This window comes from Cricetulus griseus, chromosome 2 (assembly GCF_003668045.3).
Source record: "Cricetulus griseus strain 17A/GY chromosome 2, alternate assembly CriGri-PICRH-1.0, whole genome shotgun sequence".
Taxonomy (NCBI): Eukaryota; Metazoa; Chordata; class Mammalia; order Rodentia; family Cricetidae; genus Cricetulus; species Cricetulus griseus.
Window position 1 is genome coordinate 409,218,452 of NC_048595.1, and position 25,953 is coordinate 409,244,404.

The 25,953-nt window shown below is 42.7% G+C and overlaps 1 protein-coding gene across 5 annotated transcripts in view; it reads right to left on the reverse strand.

Moving 5' to 3' along the window:
• The window catches only part of LOC100774011 (serine/threonine-protein phosphatase 6 regulatory ankyrin repeat subunit B), a 272,850-nt gene that overhangs the window by 132,599 nt on the left and 114,298 nt on the right, over positions 1–25,953 (reverse strand). For all 5 annotated transcript variants that reach the window (XM_027396893.2, XM_027396896.2, XM_035440951.1 and 2 more), the window contains exon 3: positions 7,760–7,838. In XM_027396893.2, the coding sequence (XP_027252694.1) occupies positions 7,760–7,838 (79 nt within the window). The remainder of the gene's footprint in view (positions 1–7,759; positions 7,839–25,953) is intronic.

Below are 25,953 nucleotides of genomic sequence, written 5' to 3' on the forward strand. Positions count from 1 at the left end.
TTTTACTGGGTGCTGGGAGTGTCAGATGGATGTGAGGATACTTCAAAAATCACAAAGCACTAGAAAATTATTAGCAGTTCTTATTGCAAAATCACCTCAATATCTCATCTAACCCTAAGTCTATGGTTACAATTTCCAAAAGCAGTGAAAATTATGGCACAACACAATCACTCATCAACTATAAAATGTTCAAACATGCACATTCTTTTAAATTTTTATTTCATTTTTAATTTTGTTTTGTGTGGTCAAGTGTTTGCTTGCATGTATATATGCATACCATGTGCACACCTGTTATTCACAGAGGTCAAAAGAGAGCATTCCAGATGCCCTGGAACTGGAGACACCGATGGCTGTCTGCACTGTGTGGGTGCTGGGAACCAAACCAGGGTCTCCAACAAGAGCCACCAAGGGCTCTAAGGCTTGGAGCCACTAATCAATTCATGCTCCAAATGTAACTGTTTAATTTTCATTACATTTATTTGTGTGTGTGTCTGCATACTTACACACTCTGTCACACACATACAGTCACACACACATTGTCACACATACTATATCACTTACATTTTCTCTCTCTCTCTCTCTCTCTCTCTCTCTCTCTCTCTCACACACACACACACACACACACACACATACACATACACACATGCACACATATACTCTCTCTCACACACACAGTCTTGCTAGGACTGTGGAGGTGGCTCATTCAATAAACTACCTGCTATGCAAGCATGAAACCTAAGTTCAAATCCTCAGGACCCACATTTTAAAAAGCCAGGCTGAGGGTGAAGACAGACAGAATTCTGGCTAGCTAGTATAACATGAAAAAAATAAAAGACCCAGAGACTGATATTGGGGTTCAAACTTCAAGGTGAAGGTCAGAAAAGCAAAGTATCAAGCCACTAGCTCTTACCTCTACCTCAAGTTGAATGGGCTGATCCTGCTGCCTCTCCTCAGCATGGCTGGAGAATCGGGAAACTGGATGTCTTCCTATCCTACTTGATATTGAGCCTTCCTATCTTCAGTGTGGCTGGAGAATAAATGCCTCCTACTGAATACTGAAGACCCTGCTTCTGTCTTTTATACCCCTCTACTGCTGGGATTAAAGGTATGTGCCTGGCTTTTATGGCTTCTGTCTGACTTTGCTTTCTGAATCTTCGGGCAAGCTTTAATAAATTATAAGTAATATATCACTACAAGCTATAGCTTAATCAGTGAACACCAATTCAAATTCAGTAAGACCCTATCCCAAAACTAAAGTGGAAAAAAAGGAAAACAACCAACATTGACCTGTGATCTCCACATGCACAAACCCACACCCATGTGCACACAAGCACATGAGCACACACACCAAGTACATACACCACACATACACACAGCAATACCCCCCAAAAAAAACTCTCCTGAAGTTGTTTTGTTTCATTCTTTGAGACTAGGTTTCCCCCTGTAGTGCAAGTTTACCTGGAACTCACTGTGTAGTCCAGGCTGGCCTTGAACTCACAACAATCTTCAAATCTCAGCCTATAGACTCTTGTGGTTACAGTTATGTGCCACCATGCCTGGCTAAAAAAGCGTGTGTGTGTGTGTGTGTGTGTGTGTGTGTGTGTGTGTGTGTGTGTGTGTGTGTGTATTTGTGCATGTATGTGTACGATTCACATAAATTGCATTGTTCTCACACTCTAAACTCCCTTGTTCCACTTAACAAGGTATATTTTACATCCATCTAGGTGGACAAAGAATGAATCAATTCCTTTTTGTTGCTACATGTATTCCAATGTAAATATGCCATGTCTTTTCAGACAGTTCCTCCGTTGATAGTTGTTTATTCATAATAGCTTTTCAAAAACTACAAACAATGGGCACTCATAAAATGACTCTCTGATGTAGATATGTAAGGTTTTGTCTAGGGCAGATAACTAAAGATGAACTTTATGTGTCACAAGTAATACACACTTTTTGCTTTAATGGTGTCCTCTGCTGTCCAAAGCATGGCAATTTACACACAGTGTCTAAGTGCTTAGTTTCCTTGGGTCTTCATTAATGCTTCACATTACCAATCATCTTAAATATGACAACTCTGAATTAACAACCCCAGATTATTCACTTAAAATATGTTCAAAGGGGAGGCAGAGCACATTATATCCCAAAAGGTGAATGGAGAGAAACTTCAGGAGGTGGGAGATAATATCATTTTGATGATAGCAATTATTTCATGAGTGTATATGCATATGCCTAAACTCACCAAATCATTTATTTGTATGTGTGTATGTAGTATACTGATTATTCTTCAATAAAGCTCCTTTAAAATAAGTTTGAAAATATTGCAAATCTAATTAGAAGAAAATACCATCTCATATTTGCGTTTCCTCCTTAATACTAAGTTTAAACATTTTCCACTCTGTTTTTTTTTTCCTGTTTGCAATATATTTTCTGAGAATTATTTGGTTCATATTCTTTGCCCATTTGCCCCATATAAGTTTTAAGGATACATATGCCTAGTTGCATTGTTGTTGCTTTCACTATTACATTTAGTTTTATGCAGATTCAAATACGGCTTTCAATGTTAAAACTGTCAGAAGGAGGACAAAGCCCCTGGCCAGCTGGGTCTGAGACTAGCAAAGTGCAGGGTCTCCAGCATGGCTACTGTCAGATGCAGCCTCAATGGTGCTTTCAAAGGGGGAAACTCATGATTACAATGGAAGAAACTGCTTCTTCACAAGAAACTGCACATGCCCTCCATTCTGCCACTCAGGCTCTGCCTGGCGGCTGGCTGAGCAGCTGCCAGGAACAGTCCTTTCCTCCCCACCAGGAGCTATGACAAAAGCAGTGTTATCTTCATGCTTTCCCCACGCCATGTCCCGCTGGCTCCCCATCCTCTTCCTCTGAACACCTTGGAGAGTCTTGTTTACCTCTCAGGAGGGGTGGCAGATGGTTTGGACTTTATTGAATATTCACAACTGGTTTTTCCAAAGGAAACCCTGTGTTTTCACCTGCCTATCAGCATCACTGCACACTGAAGGACACATTCTGCACGGCTAATGATTTAAAGGCAAATGCTCTTTTACCCAAGGACACTAAAATCCCTAATCATGAAAATAGGCATTAAATATTACTGCCTCTTTAGAAACAAGAGCTCAGCTAAAAATTATCAAACACAGTTCTGATGACCAATTAATCACGGTCTTCCTTTTGTCCCCATTTCCTCTCCTTTCTAGTCCCAAGGGATGGCGAGTAAGGGGAACTCTGGCATCTTTTCCAGAGGCAGAATTTCTGTCCTTTTAGCCTTGTCATCTAGGAAGAAGTGGAAGGGGACAAAAAGAAGAGAGGTGATCAAGGCGGACTGAATGATGAATGATAGGCGATTCTGACTGATCAAAGACAATAATCAATGCAGAAGGCAAACCCGTCAAAAGACTGGGCAGTCAGCTTATTGAGGCAGGTAAATAATCAAGACAGAGAATCTGAAATAGGATTATAATATACTGCAATTGCATTGCTATTTGATTTTTATTTCTGTTGAACAGACCAGATCTTCCTGCAGCTCAGGAGTCCTGTCACCTTGGAAACGTATTGCTAATGTCATGGACGTGGCAATTGCCGGAAACATTTCAACCTCTTCCTGAAGTTGCCACTAGAGCCAGCTGACACTCACCAGAAGGCAGAATATTGTTTAATTTTGTACCAGATTTGTGTCTATGACCAACTCTGCTTTCTTTAATCGCAATTTTTTTCACCAGATAGTTAAAAAATTCAATCTATCTACAAAGAATTATTATCTTTAGGCAAGGAGGAGTAATTGCTTTGCAGGCAATTGACACTAAGACTGTGAAGCACAATTGCCAAAAAAAATCACAAGAAATCATTTTGTAAAATATCACTTGTCTGGTGGCATAGATTCTAGATAAGTGTATGTATATTTTATTTGGTTCTGTGCAGGCATGTAGATGTTGTGTGTGTGCATGTGTGCGTGTGTGCTGGTACATATGTGTAGAGGCCACAGGTCAACCTCTAAGATCATTCCTCAGCATCTGTCCACCTTGGTTTCTTAGACAAGGTCTCTCACTGGGACCTGGGACTCAGCAGTTAGGCTGTCCTGGATAGCCAGCACACCCACCTCTACTTCTTCAGCTCTGGGACTACACTTACATAACACCCAGCACAGTGATTTACACAGCTACTGAAGATCAGACGTAGGTCCTGTGCCTGCACAGCAAGCATTTTACTGACTGAGATATCTCCCCAGAGCCTTAGTGAGTTTATTTTGTATTTCGTAGTTAGACCTGACAGACTCCCACTTTAGATCACATATACTCCATTTTCTTCCTCACTCCATCACCCTGATCTTCCTGAGGGTTTCTGTTAGTTCTCTGTGGCCACTTTCCTGTGGGCTCTGCTTTCCTTATCTCAGCCCTGACCACAGTGCTCCTCCACTGACTTGTGACCCACCCTGTGCTCCTCCACTGATGGGTGCCCCCCTTACCCAGTGCCCCACACCTGCCTTGATCCCGACCTAGCCAGATCCCAAACAGTCAGATGAGGAAATCAAGCCCGATCGACAAGAAGCGATAAGAAGGTGGAAGGAATCTGGGAGGCCTGTTCATTGTAAACACACACACACACACACACACACACACACACACACACACACACACACGCATCTGTTCAGAGACTCGGGGTTCCATTTGCCCAGTTAATAGGAGACAAAGGCAGTGATAACTTACTGAATTTGGGTTTCAGCAAGTTCTGGGAGTTTACCCAGCAACAGAGAACACAGCTGTAATGAGCTATTTTGGCAAGGCTAAATTATTTGTCCAACATGGGAGTCATTAGCACTTCATTCATTATGAAATGAGAAAACAGTGTGTGGATTCCCCAAAGGGTCAACTGCCAGATGAGACCTCAGAACTGAAGTCACTATAGTTGTATGATATTTCTTTAGGGATATAAAATACAAATTGAATCAAAGTCCTTTCAGGGAAAAATGAAAGCAATGTGAGCTGCAAAAGCTGCCTCTGCTGAATAAAACTATTAAAGAACTTTCTCAATTTGGTGGGCAGAAGGGAGGGAGGGAGAGAAAAACTCCACAGCAAACTGAACCAAAGTTATTCTAAAGAGATAACCAGATCTGCAATTCTAAGGCCAAAAGGTGTGCAGATCAAGATACTACAACAGCTTCTTCTGGCTCTCCTGGATCAGCCACAGGTACAGAAACCCCAGGAAGTCTATGCTATGTGAAGGTGACATGAAGGTGATATTGAATGACACTGGTCCCATATGGGTGACTGATAGGGGATGTCCTTCTGTATAAATGTTTCTCTTATTGGTTGATAAATAAAACACTGTTTGGCCAATAGAGGCAGGAAAATAGGCGGTGCTAGGAGACAAGGAAAGTTGGCAGAGAGAGATGTCATGTAGAGACCAGGAAGATAGGATGCTCCAGGTGTTCTCAGGTAAGATAAGGCCATGTAGAAACACATGGATTATTAATTATAGGTTAATAATTAAGAGAGAGCTAGCCAGTAAGAATCCCTAGGTATTGGCCAACAGTTTTAAAATTAATATAAGTCTTTGTGTGTTTATTTGGGGGCTGTGGGACCAAGCTGAGAAAGAAACTCCAGCAACAGGTGACCCTCATGATGCTAAGAGCTTCCCTTTCAAAGCTGAGGCCAGAGGAGCATGAACTCAAGGCCAGCTTTGCTTGTTCTCAGTCATGCCCCCATTCTCCTGCCTTTTGCTCCCCCCTATGATACACCTTTTAAAGTGTGTGTGTGTGTGTGTGTGTGTGTGTGTGTGTGTGTGTGTGTGCGCGCGTGTAGGTACCTACAGAAGCCAAAAGGGGATGTCAGGTCCCCTGGAGCTGGAATTATGTATGGGCAGTTGTAAGCTGCCTGGTGTGGGTGCTAGGAAGTGAACTCAGGGTCTCTGGAACTGCAGCAGGTGCTCTGAACTGTTGAGTCATCTCTGCAGCCACTGAGATGCCTTTTAACACAGGTTAAACATCTTCAGTTGAAGAGCTGCAGGTTTTGAATTTGAAGGGGAGAATTTTGTTCTATTTGACCCAAACTACACATGAAGTTCTCCTCTGCCTTGTCTATACCTTAAGATGTATTTTAGCATATCTGCATTTTGATGGTGGCCCATCACATCAAGTCAGGTATGGAAATGATGTCAGCACTTGGAACATTTGAACTTTAGACTTTGAGATAAGGGAATGTTCGTCTCGGTATGATTTTGTTGCTGGGGATCCTTAGGTGTCATTATCACATGATTCTTATTTTACACATTGATTCTGTCTACAATTTTCCATGGACCAAATTTCAGTTGCTAGTGTAACTGTCCACACACACACTGGCTCTCAGCTATGGTCTTAGGTACACCACACAATACAAGCTGGTTTGGAACACTCTCAGATTGTCCGAAGACAGATCTGCTCTTGAGAATTAGAAATGCCCACAAATCTAACCCTGCTAAAGCACACTTGTTTTCACATACATTATACATGTTTCCTGGAGAAACTCACCCAAAGAATGGGACACCATAAACCCAAGAGCAACACAAGCCTTCCTGTGCACATGGCACGGCTCTGTCTTTATCATGGTGCACTTCACATCCGTTGAGTGCAAGCACCCACCTTCATCTTTACTTTGAAACGTCAGCACTTCTCTTTGCTACTACAGACAAAGGCAAACACTTAGTACAGGCCTTTTGCCTAGTTTGTTGGTGACAGAATTTCCTCCATATTTTAATCTCTCCCAACAAAACCAAGAGAAGGAAAAGCAATTGGTCTGCTTATTATAATCCACAGAGAGGCCTGCATACAGTCTACAGAGAGGCCTGCATATACAATCTACAGCAAGGTCCTACATACAGTCTACATCAAGGCCTTCTTACAGTCTACAGCACAGTCTATGTACAGTCTTCAGTGAGGCCTGCATAAGTCTACAGCAAGGCATGTGCACATGCACACTGTTCAGGTTCATTCCAGGGATTTATTTAGCAAGCATTCAGACGAGAAACCACATAATGGTTTTAGAAACCAGTTTGGTGAGATGTACTGAACATACAGGAGTCTAGAAATGAAAGCATTCAAATCTTTAAATCTGATGAAATATTAAAGTGCAGACAATGAAAAAGAATCTCATAGACCAGCAGATACAGAGATTAGATCTGACATGATTCCTGTGCTTGCATCCAATTTTTAAAATATAAAATATATTATAGAGTTGTGGTAGACCATTTTATGTCTTTCTGTGATATTTCAACACTCCATCTGCCTACTCAGAGAAAACATCTATTTAGAAATTATTTTTATACTTCTATATTGCGGTCATAGCTACTATAAGGAAACTAGTATTATTTTGTAGTACAACTGAAATATATGTTAGGATACACACTTTGTGCTATACACTGTGTATAAATTCACTCAAAATATGTGTTTGAGCGTTCATATAGACTTTAACCAGTTTTCTTTTCTTACAATTAAAAAAAAAAAATCAGGATATCCAAATGTTCTAAATTTGTCTATAATGCCAAGTCTGACACAATAGATAGGAATCAGGTATTAAAAACAATATTCACTTATTCTAGAATCATTGCCAACAACAATTTCTTTTCTTGTATTTCATGTATAGATAAATTGCTGATCGAATAAACTTTGACGCCCAAGGCAAAGGAATGGTTGTGTTCATTGTAGTTGCCATCTGCCAAGTTGGTCTCGTAAGCTCCCATGAGCAGTTGGCTTTGGAGTATAGTAGTTACTCACCTGACAAAATCAGGAGTTCAATGATCTCTGCATCTCCCAGGAATGCAGCCACATGAAGTGGGGTTCGTTTCTCAGAATCCTAAAATGCACAATATCACATTAGACATCAGTCAGTGGCAGCCGGATGTTAGGATGCATCATTCACTCTGTGTTTCAAGCTTGTGGAATAAGGCTCATGGCCAACCTGTGCCTGTGAGTCTAACATAAACTCCAGTAACAGCCATGAGAAACCTCTTTCAAGTGGTGGTAGGTTGTACAAATGACTCCCCAAAACAATATAGACTGTGGCTGCTGCCATTGGGTTCCCCTCAAAGGAATGCCCCTATTGATGAAGGCACTGCACACTTAGGGCACACTCAGGACACAAGACACAGATTATCTGAGCCAGATCTAACCCAAAAACCCCTTTCTACAGTCTAGCTTCCATAGTACCAAAAAGTACTATGTAAGCTGCCAAAGGAGAGGAGCAAAATAGTGCTACCCAGCTGTGATACCCATGAACCACAACGATGCCCAGTATGACAATCTATCTCTAAAGGTGCAACAGTGGCACTCACCTATTGATGGTAACCAGCAGCTGTTTAAATGGACTGAAGACCAATCAACAAGAGGGAAACTATGCCTGGTACCTAGCCAACCTAGCCCTAGCCAACCTCCCCCGGGGCTAATGAGTTCATGGTTCTTAGATGACAATCTACTTCCATCACTTTGCTAAACTAGCACAATTCTGTATCTACATCTAAATCTTATCCTTACACCCACAGGTAAGTGTAGCCACCACCCTCTAATCAAAGAGGCTTCTCTCTACAGCAAATTGAAAGCATTACAGAAAAAAACACAACTGAACACAATGCAAAGACGATCAGTGGATTGTGAGGAGCCCAGGCCCAAGGAATTCATCTGCAGCACAGATACTACGTCTATGGCTCAGGGAACATTACATGAGAAAACTGGCTCAAACAGATGAGAAAATGTGCTCCAGATCCTATGGACACATAACAGAGACAAGGTTAGACCTTCAGCTGGCAGGCTCTAGTTGACGTCCTCAACAAGGGATTCCATACATGTTAAGAGGCAGCATGATGACACACGGGAAATGCAGCCTCCCTGTCTATAAACTGGAGTCCATTGGAGATAATATCTACTTTACAGGTCTAAGAGGAGTCCAGACAATGAAAATAAAAAGCCCCAAATAAGCAGGAGGCCGTGCACAGCAAGAAGTCCAATCAAGGACACTAATACCAGTGCACAGATGCAGGTACATGATGATGGTAGTCAGTGATGACAAATGGTGCACAGGGTGGAAAGCTCGGCCAGTTACAGGGTGATAGTGATGATTAGAGCTGCATCACTCCAGCTTTGAAAATAAAGTTGCACTGTTTAAAAATGTGTGCACTAAAGTAGATTCAGGTATATTAATTTGGGCAATGAGCTATAAAAAATCCTCCAAGGTTGAAACTTCTTGGAAGTCAGTAAAAGCTCTTACTCCTCCTTATTCTTACACTGGTGGCATCTGAAACACTTGGTGAGCTTGAACTGAACCAGCCCATAAGCATGGCCTCTTCCACACCTCCCATGATAACTCGGGACTCCTGGGACTAACCGGTGATTCTATCATTCCTGCTACCACTTGACTACATAATCGACCTAACAACCCTTTATTAGCCCAAGGGTATTATTCTCACAGATATTTTCTCACAGTCCAGGCCCTCCCTTTCCCTCTTCTGTTAGACTATTGCTTTGTGAATTTCATGTCTGAAACAGACGGCAGGCAGGGGACATGACAGGGCCTGATCTTCAAACCACTTTAGCTGTTGGAAGACCTCGTAAGTAGTTTTATGGACTGGCATTAAGTGAACAAAGAGAGGAGCTTGAATTATTAGATGGGAACTTATGCATGTATGTGCAGGCAATACTGATAACTGAGAACAGAGCAGTCTGCAGCTAAAAAACAATGTTATAGGTTGGAGAATTCAGCCAGTAATATGACCATGCTGAGCCCTACATGACCCTAGCTTCAAAAAGAAAGGTCAGTTGCCTGAAAATCTACATACTAATATATGACTCAAGTATATCCTTATAGGCAACAAACTACAAAGTCATCTAAGACACAAATATTTTCTCTCTTCCACTGATTTCCCCTACAAATACTTGTTATCTTAGCTTCCTACTTTCTATGGGTCCTCACTATGCCTGCTTCAAATTTTCCCTTGGGTATTAGAATTATAGAAGTGCATGCTCTTTTGTGAACTGAGTTAGATTCAGGGCTTGGTTGAACAAATTCAACCTTGCCCAAGTGATTTAAACAATGATAATCCTAGCTCAAGTGATGACTTCATCTGAGCTGAAGCAAAGTTAATGCTCTGTTTGAGAACTTGGACTCAAATAAAAAGAAAATAAATTCTAGCATCTCTCCCCGCCTTGTAGATTTGGATGGCCTATCATTACATGGCTGGATTTGCTGATTCCATGGTCCCCTTTATAATACAGCTTGTTCAAGCTAAAGTTTCAATAATTGTAAGAAGGTGTGTAGTATGAGGTCATATTGTAAAAATTCTTAATATGAATCCAAGTATTGCTGTTAATATACATTCAAAAGTTTTCTGCAGCTTGCTAAGAACTACTCCAACTGACATTCCTCCTTCAGTGATGTGACAGACATGTAACTACAATGGAGACCTGCTCACCAAAACAAAATAGTCATGTGCTGGAAAGACCTTATCGAAAAATAGTGCATCTTCATTGCTGACCAAGATTGCTAACACATGCTTTCCAGCAAGGAATAAGCAATGTACAAGGACCATAAGCCAATTTCCAGCAAGGAACATGCAATGTAGAAGGACCATGAGCCAAGGCTGCATGACAGTCACAATATCACTGTGCGCAATAAGCAGAAACTCTAAGGTTGCAACACATCACTTTGTCATAAGCTAAACCAATGGTGTCAGAGATGCAATGACAGGAGGTGAGAATAGATCTAGGAAAGGGGACACCCATTATGATGTCACCAGAAAAAAAGTTCAACGATAATGCTAACTAGACTGTTTGGAAGAGACAAGCCTATTTGGTAATTATACCATGCTTTTATTTTACTTTTTCCAAACTGCTTGATTGTAAAACATCTGTACCAGGGTAGACACATCCCTGTGTTCTCAAATTTTATTATCTTCATTTAAAGGAAAAGGAATCTGAGCCCTGCACAGGTTATAGTATTCACCTAACACAGCAAATTGACATTGAAGAATTATGTGTCATGATTGAAATTCAAAATATATTTCTTAGTAAAAATGAAAGCAAGGACATCATCTTAGAAGTTCCCTTGGCAGTCTAAAATCCTTTTGTTCTAGGTTGCTTTCTGTTGGAGGAGAAAGGGGTTTATTGTGTTTATACTTCCAGGTCACAACCCACCATCATTGAAGGAAATCAGAACAGGAAATCAAACAGAAACCATGAAGGAATGTTGCTTACTGTCTCATATCAGCTAACTTTCTTATACATCCCAGATCTACCTTCCTAAGGATGACCCTGCCCACAGTGGGCTTGGCCCTCCCACATCAATCAAGACACTCTCTCATAGGCATGGCTATAGGTCAATCTGATGGAGGCAATTCTTAAATCATCCTCCTTCAAGATGAAGAGGGTTGTGTTGAGTTGACAACAAAAATTAACCAGAATAGATTCCCTCTAGAGTCCTCCCAAGAATCCTGGGGGGTGGGGAGTGATGAGCATACAGAAGGTGCGGGAAATATCCTTAGAATGGAGCTTACAATAAGTTGAAGAGAAAGAGGCCAGAAATGGAAAGTGACTTGGGAAGCAATGCTGGAAGCAGAAGGTGCTTGTACAGCAGGGGATGCTGATGCACCAGGTCCTTCAAATCCAGGCCTGGGTGTGGCAGATGGGATTCAGAACTGGAACTGAGACCTTCACAGAAGAAATGGCCTTAGAAATGAAAGCTTGGCTTGAAAGAAAGTCAAGCTTTCACACAGGCAGGTGGCAGGGGGAGCACCTTGTCCTAGGCTCCTGGTGAGAGCCATTATGCATCTGTATCCCCAGGATTTCCCCTGTGTGGTTTAGGATTTTGAATTTATAATGTCTATGTAATACAGGAACTTTCATATTGAAAATGGGTATTAAGCTTAGTTCTAGATCAGTGGTATCCCTATGTTGAAAAAAAAAAAAAACCTAAAATCTCACTGGGGAGATATGTTCTCTGTCCAGAGAATCTGAAACATCATAGATTAAATCTTACTGAAGATGAATTTACAAGCCTAAGACAGAAAACCCTTGTGGAAACAATTCACCACAAGCAAGAGGTGGCAGACAAAGCAAAAAAGGACTTAAGATAACAAGAAAACCACACAGAAATTAGGATAATGTCTAAACTTAAGACACAAAAGACAAAGTCTATGCCAAGGGAAAACCACTGTTTTTTTAAAAAGCAAAACATGGAAGCCAGGTGTGGCAGTGCACAGATGAGGTACCAACATGTGGGAGGCAGAGGGTCAATTTATCACAGAACTTCAAGACTAGCCTTGGCAACATAGCAAAGCTGTATGGTTAAGAAAAAATAATAAATATATATGAATGAAACATTATGGGAAGTAGTAACATTATGCTGCAAATTATCTAAAGTTTTTGTCTAAGGATACTGAAACTAGAGGGGGAAAAGAATATTAGAAGGAATAGAAATAAATACCATGACTCTGAGGTGTCATATTTCCTGAGTCAGCCATATTTCCTGAAAATAAACATCTGCATGAAGCTATGAGATGCCAGATGCTGTAGCCCAGTGGTTCTCAACCTGTGGGTCACAACCCCTTGGGGGGATCAAACGGCCCTTTTACAGGGGTGGCTTATCAGACATCCTGCATCTCAGACATTAACATTATGATCCATAACAGTAGCAAAATTACAGTTATGGAGTAGCAATGACAATAATTTTATAGTTGGGGTCACCACAGCATGAGGAACTGTATTAAGGGTCACAGCATTGGGAGAGTTGAGAACTACAAAATTAAACCAATCCAGTCCTCTAACACTGAAGAACCTTGGAGTCCAGTTGCCACCCTCCTGATGGAGGACATTAGAACAAAAGTGATTACAGCACAGTGACAATGACAGCCATGACACCAAACGCCGGGGAGACTATCAAATGTCACAGGCAATTCTTCCCAGATTCCTATGAGGAGCAAATCTGGTCAGGCAGTCTCAAAAGACATGAAAAAGAATCTCTTGAAAACTGAAAACATAAATGCATCTTCCCTAGGACCCCTGTAGTCTCTCTATTGGCTCCAGCATGTCTGAGAACCTTGATCAACCACAAAGCCTAGTGCATACCACATAGGATGACTGAGGGGCAGTTTCTGGAAAGGTGGAGCATAGCACCAGGCCAAGTACAGAGTAACAGCTGCACACGGTGGCTGAGATGAGCATCTCTTCTCATCTTTGGTCAAAGTGGCCTCATCATGACGAAGTGAATACGTATCCCTCAGATCTTCACAATACCCATGAATACAAGGGAAAGAATCTGGAATTGGCTCCTGAATGTGGTAGCCAGAGGAAGCTCCTTTTCCATCACCCATTAGCATCAATGCCAGACTGTCTTGTACATAGATTCAGACACAGGGGATGAGAGGAGACCCAGCTCCTCCAGAAGGGAAGCAGATGAACCCTCCATTCTATGAATAGCCAGAGCCACACAAGGCCAGCTGGGGTCTGAGCTAAGTATGCTTACTGCGGAGACAGCCAGCAGAGGAAGTTCCTGAGTTGTCTGTTTACCACAGAAGAAGCAGATGAAAGAAAAGGGGGAAGTTGAAGCATGAGCACACAAAGTGAGTTTGATATAGCAAGGCCATTCTGGCCGATAAAAACCCTGTGTAGACAGACAGGAGGAGGGGGTATCCCAAGCTCTCTGTCTTGAAGATGAAGAACTGCATAGTATGGGAATCCTTGGCTAGAATTGCATGATTTTTGCATTCTAAATATGTCACACAACAAACACTCTTCCAGATATGACTAGTTTGCATGCCAATGCAGACAATAGAGCAATATTAGGAAAACGAGCCCATGAAATACGGAAGTAGAGTTGCCTTTTCAATCCTAACTCCCACTAAAATCATAAAAAAGGCAACAAATGTCAAGTTCTTTTCAAACTTTCTGTGTTCACTTTTCTCTTGAGCCCCTCATAAATACTGAGGGGTATTTATTTATGTAACAGACACACATATGCCCACCAGCAAAATCAAACATGTTAACATTTATCTGTGCGTGCTTCAAAAGTCTTCTTTGAAAAATGCCTCTAGAGGTAAAGTACCACAGCTCAGCAAAGCAGCCTCCCAGAAAACAGTGGGTGGGGGGGGGGGCTTTTGCTCTCAGTTCTTCACCTCATGAATGGTGCTGTGGTGTGCACCTTCACACATTGTCTCTCTGTGCATGCTTGTGGGGCCTCCACTAGGGCAGATCCCAAGGAAAGGAAGTGCTGGCTACAGAGGTATATGCATACTTCGTTTTATTAGGTATTCCCAGATCAAACAGCCCACATATCAAACCAATCTTACAGACACAAGACTCCACTAAACAACTATGGGAACATATCCCATGGAACTATCTCCAAAACAGATTATACTCTAAGAGACAAAGCAAGTTAAAAATACAAAAGAAATAAAATCATTTCTGTAGCTCATCGGATCACAGTGGGATAAAAATACAAATCAACACGAGGTTATTGAGGGATCACTGCTGAACAGCCAGTATATTGAAGAGAGAGAAATTAAAACTTCCAAAACCAAATGGAAATGAGAGCACAGCTATGAAAACTTTAAGGGGAAGTTTATAGTTGTAAGTACTTACACTGCAGAGATGTAAGTAAATGATTTAATGATTCACGTGGAAGCCTTAGGGAGAAGAAAGGACTGAGCCAAATGCCCAATCAGTGCAGAAATTAATGAACTAGAGACTAAAAGAACAACACAAAGAATCAGTTAAAGAAAGAATCAGTTCTTTGAAAAGATACAGAGTCAACAAACCCTTAGCAAAAATAACCAAAGAAAGTGAGAAGCTCCAAGCTATTAGAGATGAAATGAAAGGGGACGTTAGCCTTATGAATCCTAACATGGTGTATAACAAAGATATGTGGACTGAAAATACTGCATTTTAAAAGAAGGAACATTACAACAGATGTCAGCCCAGAGGATCATAAATCTAGAAGAAAGGGATAAATTCCTAGACACATATGACATACCAAAATCAAAACAAGAGAATATAAGCTTAAACAGACCTATAAGAACCAATAAGACTGAAGCAGTAATAGAGTCTCCAATGAAGACATTCCATTTAGGTCTGAGAGTCTCTCACTCTGCACATTGTCCGGTTGTGGGTCTCTACATTAACTACCATCTTCTGCAAGGATGAGGGCTGAGCAACGCACTGATCTAGCAATGGATATAGCAATGTGTCATTAGGAGTCATTTTATGGCTATTTTCCTTAGCAGAATGATAGTAATGGGTCCCCAGGGCCCATGTCCTTTCTAAGTCTCAGGCTCTTGGCCACTTTAGCAGTTTTAGACATCTGTTTCATCTCATGAAGTGGGCCTTAAATCCAAAGTAAAGCCTGGGACCAGATACAGAATTCTACCTGACCATTAAAGAAGAACTTAATGTTCATTAAAATCAGCCAGAAGACTTGATCAGATGTCATCAAAAAATATTTGACTCGTGAACCTTATTTCTTTGCAAATAAGCTTTGTTTTATTTGCATTACATCTGTGATCAGTGATGATAAAACTATAATTTACCTAAGGCTCCAGAAAGTTACCAAAGCATTGTTCTATATAATGCTGCAGCTGACTCTTTTTTCCCTTTTTTATTTAAATTAGAAACAAACTTGTTTTATATGTCAATCCCAGTTCCCTCTCCCTCCCCTCCTCCCCTGTCCCCCACCAAACCTTTATCCCATCCACTCTCTGCTCCCCAGGGAGTGTGAGACCTTCCATGGGGGATCTTCAGAGCACAGGATTACCAGACTACAATCCACACTGCCAGAGAAGCTAAGAAACAAGGAGAACCCTAAGAGAGACATACATGGTCGCCCGGAGAAGGGGAAAAGGACAACATCTCCTGAACAATTGGGATCATGGGGAGGGGAGAGGGAGTTAGGTAGGAAAAAGAGAAGGGGAGAAGGGGAGAGGACAGGAGGCTGCAGTTGACTTTTAAGGAGCCCTGGGGAAGCAACCCAGAATGGACTACCATCTACAGGTTCCAGGGAAAACCCCCAGGATGGACTATCAGAGAGCAAATAAGTAAATGACACAATACTCAACATCATTCATTATTAGAAAGACAGATTAAAATCATATTAAATATTTATTAAGATTGCTGATATTGAAAGGACTAATGACAATCATGTGTTGCTATCACATGATGTAGAGGAACCCAACTGTCCATATACTGCTGATGGGAACAGGCGCTGAAATAACCACCTGGGGAAAGAGCTTGACAGTTTCTGAAAGAGTTAAATATACATACACCATACACTCTAGGGAAATAAAAGTTTATGTCCATAGGAAGAGCTGCACAGGCATGTTCAACAGCCTTTCTATAACACACAGAACTGGAAGCAATCCAAATATCTATCAACAACAGATGGACACACTGTGGTTTTGCCATATTATGGAGAATCCTCTTTCACTCAATCCATAAATACTGAAGGCCTGCCACATGCCAAGCACTATGCATAATCCTGAGGACATAGCGAGACAAAAATCCCTGCCATCGGGGAAACTGAAGAAAACTTGCTCTCTCATTCCAGGAAGTACACTTCCCACTTTAAGATCCAATTAAACTCTGTCATCAGCAAAGAGAGCTGCTAGCACGGTGGTAGAAAATGCCAAGAGAGAAACATGTCATAAAAGGAAGGAACAATGTTCAGATCCTTCTACAATTGACACAAGAGTAACTCCTAGCTACTGGGAGCCTTTCTCTTTCTCCTTCTCCTTCTCCCTCTCCCTTCCTTCCCTCTCTCTGAATAAATTAAAAACTAAATCCTTTGTGGTTGTTGCAGCTCACAGAAACTATTTGAACTACACTGATTAGTACTTTACAAGATTTTTTTCACCCTCCAGGTGGATATTTTAGGGACAGAGTTGATATGTAATATTGATAATAAAATTCACTGATGCAGTTGTCTGGACTAAAGGCATCATCAGTGCAGCTCAACAGGGTGTTAGCTTGATTAGCTCTGAGTGGACAGTTTTTATGGGTCTTCTCTTCTCTGCCTGCTTCCTTCTGACAGTAATTCAACAACTTCAGTTTAGAAACAGGCAGATAAAATCCCTTTTGTAAGTAATAAAATACTTTGCTATCAATAAACAGAGATAGGACTGCTCAACTAAGCTGGTTTTAAGCAATCACAGAAAAATAACAGTGAAGAGGCATTGTTTCCTGTCCAAAGCCTTCATTATCACATAGGAGGTTTTAAATATTCAACTTGTGAACATTATTTCTTTGAAAATAAACAAAGCATTACATCTGTGATCAGCGATGATAAAACTATAATTTACCTAATGCTCCAGAAAGTTACCAAAACATTGTTCTATACAGTGCCTCAGCTGACTCTTAAGGAGCCCTAGGGAAGCAACCCAGGATGGACTATCATCCACAGATACCAGGGGAAGCAACCCAGGATGGACTATCATCCATAGGTACCAGGGGAAGCAACCCAGGATGGACTATCATCCATAGGTACCAGGACATGAAGGAAGGCTGACTCAGAGTTACTCATCTACCCACAGTCACAAAGACTCTATTTGGTAGTATTGGATTTTCTGGCTCTGCATTCTTCAGATTCTCTGAGAACACCATGGAAGTGTTAACCACACTAAGAACCTTCTCCAAAGATAGTGTGCTTCTGCTTCCTCCACAGCACTCTGGAGGCCTTTGGGGTACTCAGAATCCTCCCAGCAAGGGTGCCATGGGATTCCCAGGCACAAATGCACCCACACTTAGAAAGAGGTAGAGTTTGGAAGTGCCTTAGCTCATGGCATTTTCTCTAGCCCCATAATCTCCTCTTTTTTTTTTTTTTTCTGAGACAGGGTTTCTCTGTGTGGCTTTGGAGCCTGGCACTTGCTCTGGTGACCAGGCTGGCCTCGAACTCACAGAGATCTGCCTGTCTCTGCCTCCCAAGTGCTGGTATTAAAGGCATGCACCACCAATGCCTGGCCATAATCTCTTCTTATTGTTGTTCAGTACTGGGAATTGAACACAGGACTTCATACTTCCTCGGTAAAATGTTCTACCACCGATTGACATCTCCAGCCCCACACCCTTTTGTGGTTGGCAGGGTGAGATAGGATCTCGTACAAGCCAGGCTGGCTTTGAACTCCCTATGTAACCAAGGCTGGCCTTCAACTCCTAATCTTCCCCCCTTTGCCTCAAGAGTGCTAGGATTACAGACATGCACTACCATACCTAGCTCCCAGCCCTCTCTACTTTTTATTTTGAAACACACCCTAAGTTGCCCAGACTGACCTTGAATCCACTCTGTAGCTGGGATTGCTGGCCTGCAACACAAACTCCAGCTTCTATATTCCTTAATGTTAAACCTGAATCGTGCTCCAGCTTCATCCTCAAATTATATGCTTTCACTTTAAGCATAACTGTTCCAACATGGCTTCTCTTACCACCTCATGGATAACAAGATGTTTAGTCCTTATTCCCTGAAATGCCAATGGACAAAATATGTGTTGTAACCTTTAGCCTACTTCTTATGCACCATTTTATACCTGAAAAATCCTTTTACTGTCTTCCCTGCCAAATTCAAGATTGTTCAAAAGGCAAATTTCAGTCAGATGGAAGTGAGGGAAAGTGATGCTCTGAGATACAAACCACTGGAGAAACATCTGGCACAAGGACAATGGGACCCAAGGGCCACAGCATATGGAGTCCCTCATTTGAGGTTTGCAGTCACTTGGAGGAAGTCTTTTCACACTCAGCTTAGTGTCCTGTCCTCTGAAACCTCTTTGGTTGTTGCTCCCCTGAACTGCTCTCTGGCCACACTTAAGCTGCTGGGATGGTGTCACATCTGCGTCTCTGCCCCTCCCCCAGACTTAGGCTGTGGACAGAGGGCAGACATAGTCATCTCTGTATCGGCCTGGTATACATCTGGCATATGGCACCTACTTGACACATGTCTTGGAAGAAAATAGAGGCATAATGACTTGATTTATTTTAGACTTTCTACAGAAGCCTGTGACCCCAAAGTAAAAGAATCCACCTCTCTGAGGGTGGCCTGTAGGTTTCTGTGGCAAGACAGAACTGAATGTCTTCAAAGGCTTAGATAGGTTGGTGGCGTGTTTTCTTGCATCTTTTGTACACCTCTAAACTTGACTGAACAGATCAGCCTTCATCCCTTCATGGGCCTTGGGTCTTGCTTCAAAGCCTTCCTGTCCATTTTGTTGCACTCAACTAGAAACATATTAAATAGTTAAATCAGTTAAATTGTTTAACCATGTTAAATCAAATGAGTGAGAAAAGTAGGTTTTATGAGGAGGTGGAAACAGGAAGTCAAATTCAGCTGGTGTTCCAACGTCCATCTACACTCCCTCTAAGAAGGAGAAGTCTATGGAATTCTGTTTTCTGTGACGCCTCACCCACAATAAGATCCTAAAGGTGGCATTAATGTGACCCTGAAAATGTCTCCCAAATGAGCACTCTTGGGAGCTCAGTGATTTGTTAAACAGGGACATCAACTCTGAGGGTGTTTTTAAGTCCGCATTTGTCTCTGGCTAGCCTTAACATATGCATGAAATGATTAGAGACTCCATCAAAAGGAAACTACTGGTACAAAACACTCCAGGCATGGGAAAGGGAGATGCTAGAACTATCACTGGAATTAGAAGGCACAGTTGGTGATGCTCATGAATAAGCCCGAGCATTTGGAAATTGGAGAGGGATGTATGCTGGTGGAGAAGGTTAGCCCCACTTCTAAAAACAAGAGGGTTGAAAGCAGAGTGGGGGAACAGCTCCACTCAAGCGCTTCATAAAGAACAGGAAACGGAAGCGAGATGGCAGTGTCAAGACTTCCCTAGTTTGAATTCTCAAAGAGACTGAGGTAGGCTGGGTGATCCACTCCCTGGCCATGTCATGGGGCAAAGACCTGATTTCATGGGAAAGTCGGTTCAGAGGGAGAGAAGCTACTGCATTCCCAACAGGGCTGGGTGGAAACTTTCTGCATTTCTCGGGTCACTAGAAGCCTGGCCTCAGACACTGCCAACTGCATGTGGGTAGCTGGACACCTCCAACAACAACACAACGTCAGTTACTATGTGGTACTAGAATTCCCAGGCAGCACTGAGGGCTCTGTGCTTTCCTCTGAGGCACAAGGCTGTTCTCTGGAAGTAGCACACCATGGGGTCCTCATTTGTACACTCTGCCAGCTGAAGAGATGTGCTCAGAGCACCCTTTACACACAGCAAAGAGCACTGCACACACCTGGGAAGGAGCGAGAATGGTCAGAAAGCTCCATTCAGTCTGTGGAACCACAGCACTTTCCTACTACCCACCCTGCCTACCGCTCCCTGCCCTTGCCACAGCCACCCCTCCGCAGAACCTTCACTGTCCTACCACCACGAGTCCATGAATGGAATCCATGATTGAAATCAAGCCTGCCTCTTAGCCAGAACGGCCTTCCTCCTCATTTCTCCACCTCTGAGCTGTCTTATTTCAGAGGCAGTGTTTATTTCAGAGGCCTCTGGCTGTCAGGACCTGGTTTGTACTGTTTAGCCATATGGGGTTTTAGCCACCTCTGTGGATGGCAGTGCGCCCTAGTGGACTCCAGAGGTCAAACCATGACAGAGAGCCAAATGACCTTGGGCAAGTTACTCGCCTCCTCCCTATGCTACCATTTCTGTCAAAGAGCACAAGGATACTTTCCTCCCGCGTTGTGGGAAGGGATTCTGGCCCAGCCCCTGCTGCGTCATCGTTAGCCATCCACAAGTGCCGCCCATTACAACCAGCCCATCTTTTCACCCCTTCCTGACATGCCCCTTCTGGCTGACGGAGGGGAAAGAAAAGTAAAGATGGGGTCAGCGGAGGTGGCAGAAGATTGAAGGAGGCACTTGCCAAGTCTGGCCTAAATTCCAGAGTGGTCAAAATGCATCAATCCAACATGTGAAAGTAAACTTGTCCAGGTTCCGGGTCTAGACATTCACAGGACCAGAGATGAGAATGGAAAGATGCCAACCACCAGAGGAAGAGTGATGGGAGCCAGTGGAACATGCCACTCATCTTTGGTGAGCAAAAGCTTACCATTGCCACACCACTTGAAGTTAGCTAATGGGTGAGAAAAAAGTAGTGAGGCCAGCCAGAGTAAGCAGGTCACAGGAGGGTCCCTAGCCTCCTGCCAGGGAGCGTCTGTGAGCTTGGAATGGACACTGGTAGCCAGGAGAAAACACACAAGGGATTCTAAACACTAGGGACACTTGGAAAACACTATATAGGGAAGACAATGAACAAAATGACCAACTGTTGGAGCTCTCTTCAGAACAAACAGCCAAAAGTAAAACCTGTGGAAGCATCTAGTGGGATATGTTGCTGGAGTGTAAGACAACAGTGCAATCTCACACCTATAAAGGAAACTTAGTTATATGAAGCGGCTTTTAAATTTGGAGTTTTTATATAGTGACTTAAAAAAGACAAAGGGATGATAGATAGAAAATGAGGAAGGATTTTTTAAAACTTATGGTAAACCTGGAGAGGTTTAAGTCTACATTTTAGCAAAGGCAACAAGCAAGTATTTATGAGTTCATCGGGTTCCAAAGACCAAACCCCAAATTTACCCACAGATCTGTTGTGTTATCTCACATTTTTAATGTAAATTAGAATATCTTGGCTTGGGTGGTTTTATTTTATTTGTTGTTTGTTTGTTTGCTTTTGGGGTGGTGGGATGGGGGGGCTCTGATGAAGGCAATTAATCCCCCGTGCAGCCCTAAGCCCAGGCTGACCTCCAACTCACTATGTCAAGGCTACCTTTGAACTCCGGATCCTCCCACCTCTTAATTACTGGGGTTATAGGAGTGTGCCACCACTCCTGGAAACATCTTTATCCAAGTCACAGTTGCTGCAGTTCCACACAGCTGCCACCATTCTTGGACACCTTCTTTGTGTACTAGCCACAGGCTTTTGAGTTGTCAAATGAAACTGAACTTTCCCAAGCACAGCCATGCCTTCCCAAAAGTAACACAATTGGGAACCAACAAAATGCCATCTGAAGACAGGCTTGAGGCATGTGTAATGCCACAAACTGATATGGGCAGCTCCTGACCCAGGCATTTTAATTCCATGGGGATACTGTTCTAAAAGGGCTTTCGATACTGTGTTTGTGCATTGCTAAAACAAAAATACCCAAGGCTGAGTAAGTAATAAAAAGTGGTTTATTTGTAAAGTCCAAAGAACATGATGTCACCATCCAGCTGTATCCCAGCATGGGGAAGAAGGAAGGGGACTGCCTCTGTAGAAGAGACCAAGCATGTAGCTGTCATGACTTTGTCATAACCCTGCCTGGGTCAGCACTTCGAGGCAGTACCAATCCACCCCTCAGGGTGAATCCCCCTTGACTAATCACCTCTAGCAAGTGTGAGAAGTTCTACCTCCCAACAGCACCATGCTGGGAGCCAAGCTTCCAGCACATGAACCTTTGAAGGCTAAGCCATATCCACATCACACAGAGGCGGACAGGGTAACAGTGCTAGATCAAAGCAAAGAACGCAAGAGATGTTCAGAGAACTGAGGTTTGCCCATCTAGAAAATCATCCCTAGAGCATCACTGACACTGGCTGTGTTCTTCCAGGTACAGAGTCTTCTCTCTGCCCATCCTGGGAGTACCACTCACAGTAGGTGGGGACTATAGCATCCCCATCACACTGGAGAGACAGGGAACTATAACATTATCTCCATCACACAGGAGAGACAGAGGTACTAGGAGGTACATTTCCTAGCTCAGGGTCACACAACAGAACCACTGCTCAGATCGTCCACTCACCACAGCTTATGTTTGGAACCACTACTCTGATGTACCTCATGAATAAACCCATTGCCAGTCATGCAGGCTTCATGCAAATCTTCTTTAGGAACCTCCCATGTAACAATAAGTCTTTCCGCCAAGCCTTCCAAGCCTTGCTTCCATGTGGGCACTTTCTGCCAGGCCGCCCAAGTTCCACCGGCCACCACGTTAAGGTCCCAAGTAACACACAGAGACTTATATTAGGAACAAATTCTGCTTGGTCAATGACTAGGATTTCTCATCTGCTAGCTCAGTCTTAATTATCATTAATCTATATATCTTATAAGACTTATCTTATCGGACGCCAGCAGAAGTGTCCTGTCTTCCTGGATTCACATGGTGACTCTGCGCTTTCTCCTACCTTTCCCAGAATCCTCCTTGACTCCTAGTCCCATATATCTTGTTTTCCTATTGGCCAACAGTACTTTATTTATCAACCAATAAGACAATCATATACACAGAAGAAACTCCCCCATCACTCCAATTTTCTCATACAAGTTCCAGGCTCATCAAGCCAACCCTGGTGCAATATTGTTTTGTAAAAGCTGAGTGAAGGTAATATCTTCCAAGGAAAGAAGTGTAACATATTTAAATAGCAGGTAGAGTTCTTAAGCCAGTGCTAATGTAGGGATTGGGTTTATAAACTGATCCCCTGTGAGCTTAAGTAATATGACTTTTTCCCCCCAACTGTACTGAGAAAAAAAAAAACGGTTTCTCAGTGATGTATATGCACATTAATGTTTGAAAAGCATTAGCTACAAGGTACAGTGTGGTACTGTGGCATATGTCTCTTTTTTTTTTTTTTTTTGGCATATGCCTTTAAGCTGTGTCCACTCCAAGGTAACCCAGGCCCAGAAAAACAAACACCATATGCTTGTTCTCACATGTGGATCCTGGCTTCACATTTTTAGATATCTGTGTTTATGCTGAAGTGAGTATCTGTGGAGACCAGGAAGTGAGACAGGAGCTGTGAGAGGCGGGGGATGTAAGGGAAAGGTCTCTGGTGGGATGCGTGGTGATGTGCTAAGAGCAAAGGTGAGAATATTAGGGGAAGTTAACAGGGTGCAGGACAGGAGATGGGTGGGGGTGGGGGGCAGCAGGAGGGTCAACGAAAACTAAAAGTGCTTTTTTATCCATATAAAGAAATTATTGCTTTATAAGCTAACCAAGAAATATTTTATTAAAGAAATAACTTGAGCAGAGGCACCCTTGATAATGCTGTTCCCAGAAGCCTTAAAGTTTAAATGAAAATCCCAGTGTGGGATTAATTGTTAGCTAGGGAGCCCCCCAGATGATCCCAAAACAATAACAGTTAATGTCATCACTCTAAGTCAAAACAAGATGGTAAGATACTATTGCTGGAGATATCACAGGGCAAGGGAGAGGGGAGAGGGGAGGAAGAGGGAGCCTCTTCTCACCAGGGACTCCATGAAGCAGAATTTGAATCTGGCTACCTGCCTTACATCACTCTGAGATCTGAGATCTTTGCAAAGATGCTCATCTATGATCCTTGAGTTGCCTTGTCAGAAATTCAGCTACACTGTGGCTTCCTGCAGAGAGAAAGCCCCACCACATAAAGAAGCCATGATTAGACTGACAGGTTTGTGAGTGAAAAACCCAAAATTACCTTAGCCTTCCATGTCAAGTCACCCAGCTAATAAGACTTCCCAACTAATCCCAGATGTCCTGAACCAGCAAAGGCAATCCCACTGTGCCCTGCCAGGATTCCTAACCCAGACAAGCTGTGAACACAATAGTGTAGCTGTTTTGTGCTTGTGATGCACAACTGCCAGTCTCTGAGATCCTGAAGCTCTCGGTTATCACAGAAAGATATGTTCTGTTTACTGTTCAATGGCCTTATTTATTTTCTAACACAAGGCAACCAGGCGGTCACTGCTATCCACTATATAGGGAACTCTGTCAACAAGAACATTTATTAAGCCCTACCCCTTGACCAACAAACAGCCAATTACTGCATTTGCAGAATAAGGTCGCTTCACTGCCCCCTGAAAAGCTAGTCTTTGGTTCTGTCTTCTCTCAGAAACAAAATGACTCCTGATGTCACTTGTCACTCCTCCTCCACTCTGTTTCTCAGGCCAGGTGCCACACTTGGCAGCTAGATCTTCCTTCCCCTTCACATCTAACCTATCATCTAACCTCAAGTAACATGTCTATGTATCTCCAGAGAAGCAGTCTGTGTGTCCCCAGCCCCCACCACCACACACAATAGAAATCCATGTGTGCAAAGCAGCACACCCACTTTAGAGTTCCAGTCTCCTCAAGATGCCCAGCTTCTCATGGCCAGTCTCAGCTTAAATGTCACGACCACCACAGAGACCTTTCCTGTCTCTTTAATTGGGAGTCATAGCTCACTGTTAGCTTCCTTCTCAGCAGGCTTCTTAGTCTATAAGTACCAGTTATAAGTAGTCACCTCCTCTACCAGATCTCTGCCTATCTCCCCACTACACTGCAGGCTTCTGAAGACAGCAAACAACCTGTATTCAGCACCAAATGGCCATGCTAGTGATCCCTGTAAACTCAATAGAAGTGCAGACCTTTGGGCCCCTCCTGGGACATGCTGCTACATCAGAAACCCAGGAGTGACAGCCATCGGCCTGTATTCACGTGCACTCTAAGATTCTGTTGCACACTGGAGTTCAAGAAACAATGCCAGAAACTATTCTGGAGGTTTGGGGGTTGTTCGTCAGTTTGAAGGATGGTCTCACATTAAAAGTGACAAAGACAATTTGCAGAGAAGATTGAGAAGTCAGAGGCCTCAAGAATCATCGTGTTAAGCTGATGTCCCGTGGACAGGAATCTTAGCCTTTCATATAGTGATGCATTATAAATCACTAAAACACGAGGGAATTGCACTACAAGAGCTTTCCAACTTATTTGGCCATTGAATTACCTCTTCTCCAAACTCACTCTGGGAAACACACTTGGAAAATGCTGCCATGGTGCACTCACCATTCCAGGCCGTTGTGCCCGATGCATGTTAACACAATCGAGCTTATGATGAGTCACTGCAGGGGTTGTAACTTTAAGCTCCATGCATCTTCATCCCTTGTGATCTTAGATTTGAAAATAAATGCTTAATATTAAGCATATCCACATACACACACCACAGGGGGGAAAT